The sequence below is a fragment of the Zootoca vivipara genome, chromosome 5, assembly GCF_963506605.1.
Source record: "Zootoca vivipara chromosome 5, rZooViv1.1, whole genome shotgun sequence".
Taxonomy (NCBI): Eukaryota; Metazoa; Chordata; class Lepidosauria; order Squamata; family Lacertidae; genus Zootoca; species Zootoca vivipara.
This window is the reverse complement of record NC_083280.1, coordinates 52,396,175-52,410,683: the sequence shown is the minus strand read 5'-3', so window position 1 is coordinate 52,410,683 and position 14,509 is coordinate 52,396,175. Positions and strand designations below refer to the sequence as shown.

The 14,509-nt window shown below is 42.8% G+C and overlaps 1 protein-coding gene across 1 annotated transcript; it reads right to left on the bottom strand.

Annotated features, from left to right (window-relative positions):
* Positions 1 to 5,132: 5,132 nt before the first annotated feature.
* Positions 5,133 to 13,188, bottom strand: KCNK18 (potassium two pore domain channel subfamily K member 18). The gene is made up of 3 exons (XM_035138540.2): positions 12,969 to 13,188; positions 11,750 to 11,893; positions 5,133 to 5,944 (listed from the first exon to the last, which is right to left on the bottom strand). The coding sequence occupies exons 1-3, from the start codon at positions 13,186 to 13,188 to the stop codon at positions 5,133 to 5,135; spliced, it is 1,176 nt and encodes a 391-aa protein (XP_034994431.2).
* Positions 13,189 to 14,509: the final 1,321 nt, after the last annotated feature.

Genomic DNA, 14,509 nt, shown 5'->3' with positions numbered 1-14,509 from the left:
AGTTATATCAGGGCAAGCTTAGAGGCATTGTAGAGCATAAGTAAGTATCAGGCAACCTGAAAGAAATTCGTAAGTCACTCCAAACAGTGATGTTATTTTGGAACAACAGCTGCCAAATGAAACTAAAGATTAAATACCTAGAATGGTGTGACGCAGGCATAACCTTTATTAGTATTGTTTTGCATACATTAAAGCATATCATAAATTATTCATTAATTCCTAGCAATCAATCATGAATATTGAGGTTACTGAAAGCCTGCTTATTTAAATACTATTTGCTTAAACTATAGGAAACAAACATAAAACAACTGCTTTTATTGGACAAACGTCATTAACAGTTTGCAAAAAGATCAGAATGTGGATTTTTATTTTCTCACTTCTTATCAGGGGTGTGGTTAGAGGGTGGTTTAGCAGGCCCCCTCCAAGACCCACATCTTTTATGCTGGGCCCCAGATCTCTGGACTCCTTTACCATTAAAAACAAACTTTAAAAAAATCTGCTTTGGCTTGCATTGCATGTAGTGCTAAGGAACTGTCCCATGAGCACAAGGATTTCTGCTATTGCAATGGGACTTTCTTCCCTCACAGGCCCCCTAAATCTGTTCTGGGGGTATCCCCAAGCCTATGGGGCAGATTTGGGGAGGGGCACACATGGGGGGAGGGGGCAAGTCACATTGTGCAAGCAGAAATCCTTGCACTGACAGGGCAATAAATTAGTGCAATGTTTTTTTGGGGGGGAGCCTTTGCTTACAGGGCATGCTGGGGATGCTATGAAGCACAGTGGCAGAGAGACCCCAGAAACACCATCTTAATTCAATCAGACACCTAAACTTGCATCTATACATATAAATTAGCATATGCACATGTTCTGCCAATTTGTGGCATGGGCCTGTGTTGTTGAAAAACAATCAGCTCAAATCAAAATGTCAACTGTAAAAGGAGTCCAGCATAATCAAATGATACATATTGAAGAACTGCCCACTTGTATTGAAGCAGGGTTTAAAAAGTCAGAGCAGTGACCCTACCAGGAATACTTCACTGATACGAGAGCCTATATACCTAGTTCTGCACTACTGAACTTTCCGACAATCAAAATGTACTTGTATATAGGATTTGCATGACAAAGAGAATCAAACCCACTTTCAAGACCAAGTGTAAGCATCATTTGGAAAATATTCATGCATTAGGATGACGCTTTTCTGTGATCAAGGTATACATTAAGTTTCATTGATTTCATCTTTGTAACAGCCCTGCTATGAGATAGTGGTATTTCACTGTGAAAATGAAAGAGGTTAGTGAGAAGGCACCAGTCCAAGTTATCATTGGCAAAATTTGACATAAGAATTTAAAGTACTTTTCAGACTGTAGTTTTACAGAAACACTGACAGTGCATGCCCAACTCTGCCTCTCTGAAAATATTATACGGTAGTAACTGCAGCTAGAACATTATATCAGATTAGTTGTGCACGCAATGACTGCTAACTCAAAGCAGGTGCATGTCCGGGGGGAAGAATCTTTGCTGTTTGCAAGGTGAATTTTCATTATGTGCTTTAATAACAGGAATACATTGATGTGAAATAAAGTTTCTAGTGATAGTACTGTAGGAAATAGAAGAAATGCATTCACTATGCTTAATAAGAAAAATTGCGGTATTTATGATTTTGAGAAATTATTGGGTTGTTTTGGGTTGTTGTTTTTTGCTCTCAGCCATGTTTCATTTCTGCAGCTCTGCAAGCATGAGAATCAGTTGGCCCTTCACCTCCACATTCCACAAAAATTATTAGTAATACACACACACACACACACACACACACAATTCTGAACACCATCCATTATCAGCAGAGCATAATATATAAAGGGTAAAGGGACCCCTGACCATTAGGTCCAGTCGCGAACGACTTTGGAGTTGCAGTGCTCATCTCGCTTTACTGGCCGAGGGAGCCAGCATACAGCTTCCGGGTCATGTGGCCAGCATGACTAAGCTGCTTCCGGTGAACCAGAGCAGTGCATGGAAACGCCGTTTACCTTGAGCCATAAAAAAGAAGAAGATCAGGATGTGTGAGGAGTGCTTAAACTCTATCCAAGCATTCTCTGCAAAGTAACAAACAAAGATTGGACATATGCAGGAAAATTTGACATATACCTCTCACCCACATATATTTTCCAAGGAACACATTATGAAAAGCTTCATGGGGGGGGGGGGTATGAGACCTTGTTATTCATTCAGTGCCTGGCAGACCAATTCAATCTTCTCTCTTGCACCAGGCCCAGGGGTGGGAGTGTTCAGTCACTTCCACCCAGCTCTCCTGGCTAAGCTAGCCTCCAGCCTTCTGCCACTGATGAAATGTTGCAGGTTTCATTCCATTGATGTTGTTATCCTTCTGCCTACGAAATGTGCAGGTGTGCAGCAGTGCTTCCTATGAGATCTCCTCTGCCCTGAAATGGAGTATCTTGTAGAGGAGGGAAGCTTCCCTAGGAGCTGTTCATCCTGAGCCACTGCTGTTGTGTGATGGCACTGGGCCCAGTTGAAGCATCAGCTCCAGGCTGGCACAGTAATTTTGCTGCCTCCCTCCACCTTCCATGTCAGCTGCTGTGTGTGTGTCGGGGCTGGAGATGTGGCTGAGTCCCTGTTGCTTGATAAAGCCTTGCCGCTTGGCAGCCAGGATTAGGATTGCACCCTAAATGCCATATTACTCAGTATTAGGAGCAAGTTGTGCCAATTAAAAGGCTCTTTAGCAGAGGCAGCCAGAGAAAAATAAAGACATCCACTTGGTGACAGTGGTGAAGTGGCCAAAAAGGGGTTGGTTGGACTGGTTTAATCGCCTTCCTTCTCTCTCTCATGGGGCAAGCTACAGCCTAGGCTGTCATAGTGCTTTTCATTAGCTTTGCCTGGTTTATTATCTGTGGCTTCTCCTGCACAAGGCTAGTCTGGCCATAGTTGCCCATGCACTGATAACCTCCCAATTGGATTCCTATAATGTGTTCTATCTGGGGCTGCCTTTGAAGACAGCATTTTGGAAGCTTGAGCTGCTACAGCTGCCAGGATTTTAACTGGCACAGCCTATTCAGGTCATATATCATTAAAAGAGCTCAACTGGCTGGCTGCCCACTTCTATGCCCACTCAAAGTGCTAGCATTAACTTTTAAACCCCAAACATCTTGGGAACAGTACTTGCAGGAGTGCCTTCCTGCTTGCACTCTAAGATCATTAGCTAAGGTTCTTTCCTGTTATTCTTTATTTTCTTTAGCAAATTTATACACCATTCAGTCAACAAGAAAGTCCCACCTAAGTGCTGAATGATACAAAAAGTTACGTGAAACAATATAAAATTCAAACATTAATACTGTACTGTCAGTCAAGTAAGTAATAATACAAAACAGGTCACATTTCATGAAAGCTTGATTAAACAAAGATATTTGCTTATAAATTAATACAGATGAAGCTTGCTTGATCTTCTTTGGCAGGGAGTTCCATAACATCAGTGCTGCCATCAGTAGAGGTTGGTCTGTTAGGGCAAATGGGCAACTGCCCCACCAACCTCAGGTTGCCCTCAGCCATCTCTCACCTGTCCACTTTCCTACTGCCGACCATTCAGGGGATGGCTTTGCCTGGCAGCAGCCCCAAATTGTTTAAGGCTTTATATACATGCTAACAGCAGCACCTTAAATTTGACCTGTGGGTCCAGAATTGGCCTCCACAGTCACTTATGGACACACTGTTAAGACCATATTCAACTAAGAGTGATTGCCAAAGAAAGAAGAAGAAGAGATTTGACCCAGTAGCATATTGGCATATTGGCTTATTGGCAGCCTAGGAAGATACCCGAGTTTCCAGTGACAGAGACATCTGTAGGGGCATCCCCCAGACTGCATGCCTGCACTTTCAAAGGTCATGCAACCCTGTCTGGAACAGACAGCTGGCCTATCTTCTGACCACAGAAACCACTTGCCCACAGAAGCTCTGTTTTACCAGGATTCACTCAGTTTCCTAGCCTTCATCCAGCCCACCACAGCATCCAATCCAGAGCTTATACAGCCACTCATGGTTCAGATGTGACCACAAAAAAAAAAAATAGATCTGGGTGACATCAGTGAAGTGAGTGGTAACTGGAGAGGGGGCTTTCTCAGCCATGGTGCCCCATTCATGGAATGGCATCCCCAAAGAAGTTCACATGGTAGTAATGTTGCCATCTGAAACTGTCTTGGTTGCCCTGGTTGATAACTATCCCTAGGAGAGGCAGAGGGAATGTAACATGGTGGGTTCTTCTGGATTTCTTCTCAGTGGTTTTCAAAGCCATTTGCCATGTTTAGATCAGGGACAGCTGAGAGAAAACCAGCTTCCATGGGAACCTCTTCATCTGCCGATGTCCATCAAGGAGTCCCTGCTGTTCTGGATGACTCCTTAATTGCAGATTCAATTGTCTATATTTTAATGAAATTGTTTTATTGCACATTTTAATTTTGGATGCCTATATTTCAATGATTCTGTATTTTTTATATACCTGTAAACCACATTGAAGCCCTTTTTTGCATCAAGTGTTATATAGAATTATTAATTAATTAATCACCATCATATTTTAGGTGCCAAACAACCCCCCTTTTATTATCCCAGGCTTTTGAATTTTAAGCATTTTAAAATCTTACCAATTGTCTGTTTTATTTTGTTATTTCAATTGTGTAAACTTACATGGACCCAATTCCAGTAAGATCTGGTATATTAATATTGCAAATATTTCATTGTTATTATCAATTATTCTAGCTCACCGCTGTCATTGCCAATGGAGGGGGGGGAGACAAATGGTGGATATGTCCACACAATTTTAAATATTCATATTTAACAGAGAGGCACCTTCTATATTACCTAGTGTTCCAAAGAATAGTTTTATTCCATCAGTTTTACTCCTTAAAGGGGAGGAATGCCCTCACTATCATTTGTGTTCAGCTGCTACATAATCATTCCACTAGTTTACAAGCAGATCCCACTGTCAATGAAAATAATCACCCATCGTGATTTTCCATTACTGAATCAAAGGCGGAAAAACAAAAGCATTCACAATAGCCTGTAGCGGCTACCCATCAACATGAGTTTGGAACTGATGTTGCTGCCTCTCCTTTTAGTTAGATGGACATTTTTCATACCATTTTTGGTGGGGTATTTTTCCGTCCGATGCAGCAGATCAACTTTTTGTACAGAGAAATGAGCCTGTCTTGCCCCAGCTTGAAAGCGATGATGACGATTTCCATGCCGACCACAATATAAAATGACAAAAACAAAAAGAAGTTGGGGTGTTCCAGGGCAACGTCACCAAAGCCAATTGTTGTTAAGGTGATGAAGCAGAAATAGAAAGCGCCCTCGAAATTCAGACGGCTTTCCCAACGCGGAAGGATGGCGGCAGCGCAGGAAATGTACACAAAGACAATGAGCATCATCAACCAAAATGGCACATCCAGCTTTTCTACTCTTTTCCCTATATTGTCAATATTGTCAATCATGTGGTTCATCATTGCCCCTGAATCTAGTTCAGGGCATGAACTCCATCGTTCAAATTTGCCAGGTCCTGGTGGTGCAAGGAACTGGTTCTCCCTGGCAATAAGGTGTTCAAATATTTCGACATTTCGACTTTGCCCAGGCTTTATTTTCAGTGAAGAGTGATGTCTTAGCACTTCTTTAATATTTAAAGGTTCATGAAGGACTACTTTGGTTTGCCTGAGGGCTAATGATCCAGATTTTGAGTCTCTCTTCTTCTTCCAGCAGGATGCAAGAGAAAGTCTGGCTAATATTTTTGACTGTAGTTGTCTTCCTTTATTGTAAGATGTGGATAATATAGATGAGAGGATGTCTCCCATATCAGTGAGAACTAAGAACATTAGAGGGATGCCAAATAATGCATACAGCATACACAAGTATTTCCCAGGTCTTGTCACAGGGTAGGTATGACCATAGCCTGAAACCAAACAGAATCAGAGAAGCACAATTTAAATTCCATTTGATTTGTTTTTTCACTGGTATGTCAATTAAATCCAAGCTGATGAAATATGCAAAGAATTTCTTCCCTTTATCCAATATTGCTTCCCTGCCACCCAGAACATGAAGTCTAAAAACAGCTCTACTACATTCATGTATTTCCATTGCAGGTGACAAATACTATGCAGAACTTAGTTTTCCTACTTACAATGCAAGACCAAATGGTTTATTTAAGTCCCTTTTTGTGCATTTTTAAATTCTTTTGGAAAGGTTTTCCCCTTTTGTAGAGTTTAGCCTTAGTTTCTTCATGCTTATGTGCAAATAGCAACATTCTTCCAGTATATAACTTGCTCAGCTAAAGGCTGACTATTGCTAATCCTTGGTTGATTTTTCTTTTTTTAAGTGCTGGTAGGTGATTTAGCAAGATGTTTGCATACTTCAACTTCATCTCTCTGTAATACACCAGTTGACTACAACACAGGGCCAGCCCAAGACATTTTTCTGCCTGAGGCAAAGGGAAAGATGGCACTTCTCCCATTCCATGCACAGAAGTTGATCAAACTTGTACTCTTACCTCTGGCAATGGGACAAAATTATCCACCCCATCTGAGGACAGCAAACTACCTTAGGGGTTTCAGGGCAGTCTGTATGGGTCACACGGTTATGCCTGCTCCCTTTCTTTAGTATCTGCTGCCTAAGGCAGCTGCCTCACTCTCCCTTAAAGATCTAGCAGCAAAGGGCAAAGCGTCAACAAATCACATAATGTCAACTTGCATTAATAGCATTCCTATATGTTATGATCAGAGTCCTTTCCTCCTAAGAACTAATAGAAAATTGGGTTCAGGGGGGCACAGTGATTCCACACTGCATACAAAGTCGAATATGAAGATAGTAGTTTATGAGGAGATCTGTCACTACGTGAGCTACTTAGTTTATCAAACCAAAGGTTTAACAGCACATCTTATTTGTGTCTACTCAAAAGCATTTTACACTGAGTTCAATAGGACTTACTCCCAGAAAAGTTGTTATAGAGATACGTCCCAAATACCGCATGCATTCTTGCTACTAAGTGTTCCTACAGTCTTTAGATTCCATTATCAACTTTACAGCCAACTTGATGTGTGGCCTTGAAGCTTGGAATGCCTTTCCCTCCTTACTTTCACACCTGGAAGCAACTAATAATGTAGACTTCAGGGATTGGCTAGAGGAGGAAGTTAATTGCTATAATTTAAATGTATGGAGTGTTTTTTTTTGTTTCCTTTTTATCTCTTAATGATAGTAATCAAAAAGGCTTAAGCCCAGACTCTGGGATTTTTTGGGGGGGTGGGGTGGGGTTGTTATTTGTAAAATACTTTAACAATACAGTCCACCCAAATACTAACAAATTCTGCCTGAGGTTACAGGCAACAGAGAGTGTGTCTTCCTTTCCTATCTCAAATAAACAAAACAAAACAAAACCTCAGCAAATAGATTGGCACTGCTTTCATGATTTTGCTGGCTTGGCTTGATTTCCTGAGTCCAGAGGTATTTGCCTTACAGGCACCTTCTAGTTCATGAGCCACGACAGTCTGGATTGCGTATATGGATTGGAACAGGAAGGGGAAGAGAACTGGTGGAGGGATAAGCCTTCTTTTGGAGCAGGGAACTATTATTATTATTATTATTATTATTATTATTATTATTATTATTATTTCCAGCTTTGTGATAGTATGAAATCTCCAGTGCAAGTCTACAGCTGGACAAATATTCTTTTATATGTTTGCTGCTTTAAGATAACGTTGAAAACCTGCTGTACTAAAATATGGACCTGATATGTGGCAAATTCCTACTATCTAACTGAGATCCAGTGTGGTATTGTATTTAGAGGGCCAGGGAGTTCCACGTTCAGACACCTGCCCTCTGTCCTTGGGCCAGAAGTTATCTCAGCCTAGCCTAGACTGCTGTGAGGATTAAAATGGACCATAAGGCATTTTATTTTTGACACCATACATTGCAAGCCAGCAGCAGCATTCCAAATGAGATGGGCTGAATCAGTTTAACAGCTGGGTCACTGCAGTCAGTGAGGCTGCAACCCGCAACCCACTTGCTAGGGTAGAGCATGGCAGGTGTGTCTGGATCTTATGGCCTTTAGGTTGCAGAAAGCTTTGAGTTTAGGCTATTGGATCACATGTCTGTCAAGGGCCATCTGTCCCTGTCCCCTTGTGCAGGCAGAGGAGTTGGTACTTCCTCTGATGCTCATGAAGGGTCTCAGTGAACATCTCCTCTTTCCCAAACTGTTGTCTAAACAGTTTGGGAAAGAATTTTTAACAGAAGTCAATGGCAGTCTATAATTGGCCATTAACTCCCAAATCCTTGTTGCCTGGATTCCTAAGTGACTATGAATCAAACATGCACTGTCTTGTAATGTCAGAATTGTTGACGATAGCAAAAATGATAATTGCAAAAAGTTGGTGTAGTTCCAAAGTGCTCACAATCAAGAAATAGGTTGCCAATGTATGGCAAGCAGCCACAAAGTGAGGAGGGGGAGAAGAGAATGCAGAACAGTGTCAATCACGTCTAAACTTTTGAAAATGATCAAATGACATCAATACTAATATTTATATTTTATATTTGTTTAAAATTGTCATGTATTCATATTTCTGTTATGAGATACCTTTTGGATTTACCCTGTTGCATATTTTACTATAAATTCAATTGCTAAAAATAGCAATATGGCATTTGTCAGCCACAAACTAATTAGGTCCCTTTTACTGTGAATCTTTTGGTATGCATATGTTGCTTAGATGTTTCTTTCTTGAAACAGTTGTCTTAAATGACTTAGCTAGCAGAAGAAGACTAGATTCACCAAAGACCACGTTCCCTATATGATGTACTACACTGCAAGGAAAATGCAAATGTTAAAAACTAGCTTTGCTCCTTGCTAAGGGAAAGCCAAGTGAGCTTTTTCTTGCTCCTTGAACATCATTGGTTACCCACATAATATGTTCATTGAAGTGGTCCCTATAAGTTATTGCCTTTACCTCAATCTCAGGAAATAAATTGGGGTATACCAACTGATGACCTGAAGATTCATTCATCTATTTACTGTATACCCCACCTTTCCTCCAGGAAGCTCAAGGCGGCATACATGTTTCCTCGTCTTCCTCCCCATTTATCCTCACAACAACCCTGTGAAGTAGGTTAGGTGGAGAGGTAGTGATCCAGTGAGTGGGGATTTGAACTCCAGTCTGCCAGGTCTTAGTCCAGTACTCTAAGCACTATACCATACAGAAGTAGAGAATCTATCTCTGGTGCATGCATCACAAGAATATACATAGTGCGCATAGCCTAAGCACTAAGAGAGGCATCAGTGCTCTGACACTGAAACCAAATCATCATTTATACATTACACACTATGGCGGTTTGAGACTAGTGTCCTCCTGACCTGGTTTCTTCTTCCCGGTTTGAGGTAGTGGCAATCATATTTCACTGAGAAAAAAATGGGTTGTTTTTTTTCCTGGAGGGGGAGCTCCCAATTTAATTTGATTATATACCAGTATATTCTGACAGGAGATGAAATAATATTATTAGCAGCTTAATTAAATATATGGGGTGTATGGTGGGGTGTTAAGGGATGGGTAGTACCTGTGGTGGGGGACACGTGGTTCTCCTTTCGGGGGTAGTTTGTCCGCTTTGGTCCCCACCCTGCACTCCGCTCTCACTTGTGGCTCTTAGAAGCTGTCAGTACGTGGCAGCAGCCATACCCAAGGAATGACTTCAACTGGCTGGCTATACCAGGTGAGGGTAGCCGATGGGTCTCAAACCCTTGGTGAGTTAGGGACTTCTCCTGCACGTTAAGACAGGCGCTGCCAGATCGAGTGGACAAGACCAGTAGTGGGTCCAACGGTGAAGAAGGGGGTTTCTGCACATGCTGTAGAGGGAAGTGAGGGGCAGGTGGGGCCAGGGCCGTCATAAGCCCATCCAGCGCCCTGGCGCTAGGTCCCTCCAGCGCCCCCCTCCAGAGCCTCTCCAAGGGCCCGGGAGTGCCAAGCGGACCGCGGCAGCAGCGGGAGGCCACCTCCAAGGACTCCGCACTGCGGCTCCTTCTCGTTTCCCCAGCACTGAGTTCCGCTCAGTCAAGCTTCGCCACCAGCGCGTGCACCGCGGGACCAGCAAGAGCTGTTTGGGCGCTGTGCGCGCGCTGGTGGCGAAGCTCGACTGAGCGGAACCCAGCGCTGGGGAAACGAGAAGGCGGTGCAGCGCGGAGTCCTCGGAGAAGGAGCGCAGTCCTGGCCAGATCGCCGGAACCCAGCGCTCACTTGGCACCCTTCCAGCGCCCTCCAGCGCCCGGCGCCGTGGTTCTCCGCACCACTAGCCTCTATGGCTAGGACAGGCCTGGGTGGGGCTCATCGACCTGGGAAGGCAGCCCACCTAGGAGAAGGGAAACTCTGATCCTAAACCTTTGCTGCCTTGCGGGATATCTTTGGGAGAAGAAAAGGCTAAGGACTAAACCCCCCACAAATCCTGAGTGGAGTCCCTAAGACAGCTGGATGGCATCTTGTACACCTCCTTCTGGCAACTCCTGCAGCAATGCTGGTGCCAAACATATTGCTCGGCTTTCCTTTGGACCACAACAGAGAGGCTAAGAGGGGGATCTTGTCCTGTCATCTTGGCAGCCCTGGACCTCCATACACACTGCCCTGGTTTGCACCCCAGGGGAGTCACTTCAGTGCTGCTAGCACAGCAGTTTGACTTGCGCAACACCCCCCCCCCCGCACACTCCATTGTCTCTCCACCTACATCGTTCTGCCCGGACACTGAGGTCCATCTCCGAGGGCCTTCTGGCGGTTCCCTCACTGCAAGAAGTGAGGTTACAGGGAACCAGGCAGAGGGCCTTCTCAGTAGTGGCGCCCGCCCTGTGGAACGCCCTCCCATTGGATGTCAAGGAAATAAACAACTCTCTGATCTGACTTTTAGAATACATTTGAAGGCAGCCCTGTTTAGGGAAGTTTTTAATGTTTGATATTTTGTTGCTTTATTATTATTATTATTATTATTATTATTATTATTATTATTATTTGAAGTGAAAGTGTTTTACGTGTGTTTTATCCTCTTCTCTAAATGTTGTTCATGGACAAGATTAGTGAAGATTTGATGTGATGTGATTTGATTGGGAATTAAAATATGAAGCACAAATCTTCAGAATGTATATAAATTAGAGACACGTCTTTACACATAATACTAACTGACATAATAAAGTTATATTCAAATATTGCAGATATTTCAAACAGAAATGGAAGAGGATTTCTGGGTTTGGTGTGCTGGGGACCCTCATGAGCCACACATCTTGTACTCCCTTATATGGCTGCCCCAATGACATCATCGGGAATAATCCTGGAAGCTTTACCCCATCTTTCTATGGAAAGTTTCTGCAGCCAATGATGACTTAATTCTGTACATAAAAACTTTATGAGAGGTCCTTGATATAACTTGCAGTACAATCACATGTTTTCTCGGAATTAAAACCCACTGTGTCCAATGTGACTTAGTGTATATGTATATATATATGGAAGTAATCTCTCTGAGTTCAAGGAGAGTTACTCCTATGTACATGGACACCAACATTCACCCTCAAATGACTATATCCATGGTGTAATGTAGGTAACTATGGGATTCTGGTGGCATATGCTGTTGCTGAAGAAGCTACAGGTCCCCATTGGGATTTATTTATTTCTTGCAGGCATGCTAATGAGCTCAATTATCTTAACAAGTCAAGTGCAAAATACTTTCGGAAAGTCATACTTACCCACTGTTGTGAACACAGTGCAGCAGAAAAAGAGAGAGCCCAGGAAGGACCATTTCTTTTTAGGGTCGCCAAACCATTCCCATTCAATTGTTTCAATCAGCTTGCGTGCTTCTTCCTTGAACTCATCAAAGGAGATCTCATTTCCTGTTCATAAGAAAGTGAGATTTAGTATTAAATAAACTGAAAATTATGGACCTGGATTATGGAGAATAAGTAAGGGTTATGGACCATTTGGGTTATTCAGCACTCACTGACTGGCTGGCTGGCTTTTATTGAGGCTTAGCTTTTTAAAAGAAGCTCTCTTCCAGTGCATCATTCCATGGAGAGGAAAGCAATGATTGGACTGGGGGGGTGCTTATGATCTGGCAGCTGTTCTCCCCTAATTCTGGGGTGGGGGTGGGGGTGGGGGTGGGGGTTTCCACTCTAGCTAGTGTTGAAATAAATGCAAACAGCACCTGCTTGGGGACACAATCATGTGCTTTTACATGTTTTCCATAGCACAGAGTGAAGCCATGGAGAAAATACTGAGTTGTGACAGAAGAAAGAAAACATCATAAAATTAAACCTGAGATTGAATTTAAAGCATCATTTTAACAAAATGTTCCTGACAAATTTGGATCTTAAAATATTTTTTCAATAAATTATCACCGTTGTTCCAAATGCATTCTTTCTTAAAATGATGCGTCCTGAAACAATCACATTCCTTGAAAAGGACTTATTGCTGCTTAGGATTTGTACAAAACTAGTCTTTAGGATTGTAGCATTGTGGGGCAGGCACGGTACGGCCGCCTACAGTGACTAGTGTAAAAGAAAGCCTCGAAATGATGAACTGCTTTGCTGGAACCAAGAAATTTGCTTCACACCAAAATGCCCCTTCATGGGTAGTGCCCCACAACCCATGACCAAAACTGCAGGGTGAGAAAGATCTACACAACAGTAAAGTCATAAAATGGGGAAGAAGACCTAAGCAGCAGCTGTTTTCATAAACCAGAGATAAGTATGATGTTCGGAAACTGGGAGCAGAGATTCCTCCGAGGATGAGAAATCCTTTCACATTAAAACAAGCAAAAAACAAACAAACCACCCAACACAGTATATTGCAGTCACAGCTGCCCAGCCCAGATATATTCAGACAGTCAAAAGGACAAGAGAATTGACATCCACTCTGTGAAATAAACTCGGGTTAATACATCTCTGCCAATGCTACCTGTGCACATACCTGATGAATTCTTTGACAGATTCCACAGCTGTCGCATGAAAGTCTGATATGCTTCTGTTTCATTGCTTTCTCTGTTGCCTTCAACGTGAGAAAACATGAGAGCGCCCAGCAATGCGTAGATCACTAAGGAACATATGAAGCAGACATGAGGGAAAACTGTCCAAAATACTTGGTTGCAGGACTTTTTCTCTGTCTGGGAAGGCGATGGTTCTGTCATCATCTTCCCAAAACTTTGTCTCGGCAAAAGCAGACTCAAAAAGGCTTCTGCACTCCTGCAAAACCTCTTCCGCTTAAGAGGAATAGAATACACTATTTCTATTCCATGCTTAAAGCACTCTTGATATTATAACTGGAGTTATCCTCACAATACCCAAAGGAGCCTGGAGAGAGCTTGCAACCAATCATGTCTGAGAAATATCTGTCTGTCAGATGTTAATACATTGTGCAGAATGGCTATTGATTTCTACCGGAGCTATAATGCATGCAGATGACAAGCTACAGTACAGCCTCTCCGGCAGTTACGTGATATTTGAAAGGAGGGGATAGTTTGGGTACTGTGCAGTATAACTTCCTGCGATCTGCCCTCTGGCAACAACTGAAACGAAATTTCCAGTAAGAGAAAGCAAACTGCAGAGTATAGATAATGGGTGCAGATAATGGATCGGAATTTGATCAGGGGATGTCGCCAAGGAGTGAAGATGTAGTATCTACTGTGCTTCTGCCATTGTATGGATTAGTGCCTATTTCCCAGGGGATTCAAAATATCACTCTGTTTTGCTATTCCTCCCACTCTTTCATCCTGGCTTTCCGGGTCTTTGCTGCACTAAGACTGCAGTCCTAATAATAATAATAATAATAATAATAACCTCACTAACCTGGAAATAAACCCCATTGAATTCAAGTAGTAGACAGGATTAGGACTGTGTTGTAGGTCAGTTGTTGTTGTTTAGTCGTTTAGTCATGTTCGACTCTTCGTGACCCCATGGACCATAGCACGCCAGGCACTCCTGTCTTGCACTGCCTCCCGTAGTTTGGTCAAACTCATGTTCGTAGCTTCGAGAACACTGTCCAACCATCTTGTCCTCTGTCGTCCCCTTCTCCTAGTGCCCTCAATCTTTCCCAACATCAGGGTCTTTCCCAAGGATTCTTCTCTTCTCATGAGGTGGCCAAAGTATTGGAGCCTCAGCTTCACGATCTGTCCTTCCAGGGAGCACTCAGGGCTGATTTCCTTCAGAATTGATAGGTTTGATCTTCTAGCAGTCCATGGGACTCTCAAGAGTCTCCTCCAGCACCATAATTCAAAAGCATCAATTCTTCGGCGATCAGCCTTCTTTATGGTCCAGCTCTCACTTCCATACATCACTACTGGGAAAACCATAGCTTTAACTATACGGACCTTTGTCGGCAAGATGATGTCTCTGCTTTTTAAGATGCTGTCTAGGTTTGTCATTGCTTTTCTCCCAAGAAGCAGGCGTCTTTTAATTTCGTGACTGCTGTCACCATCTGCAGTGATCAAGGAGCCCAAGAAAGTAAAATCTCTC

Bases quoted from the DNA above. Each gene is read 5' to 3' on its own strand.
- KCNK18 (XM_035138540.2), bottom strand. From the start codon at position 13,188: ATGATGACAGAACCATCGCCTTCCCAGACAGAGAAAAAGTCCTGCAAC. The intron at 11,894-12,968 runs GTATGTGCACAG...TCTTATGAACAG, and splicing joins TCTGTCAAAGAATTCATCAG to GAAATGAGATCTCCTTTGAT. The intron at 5,945-11,749 runs GTAAGTATGACT...GTTTGGTTTCAG, and splicing joins CACTGTGTTCACAACAGTGG to GCTATGGTCATACCTACCCT.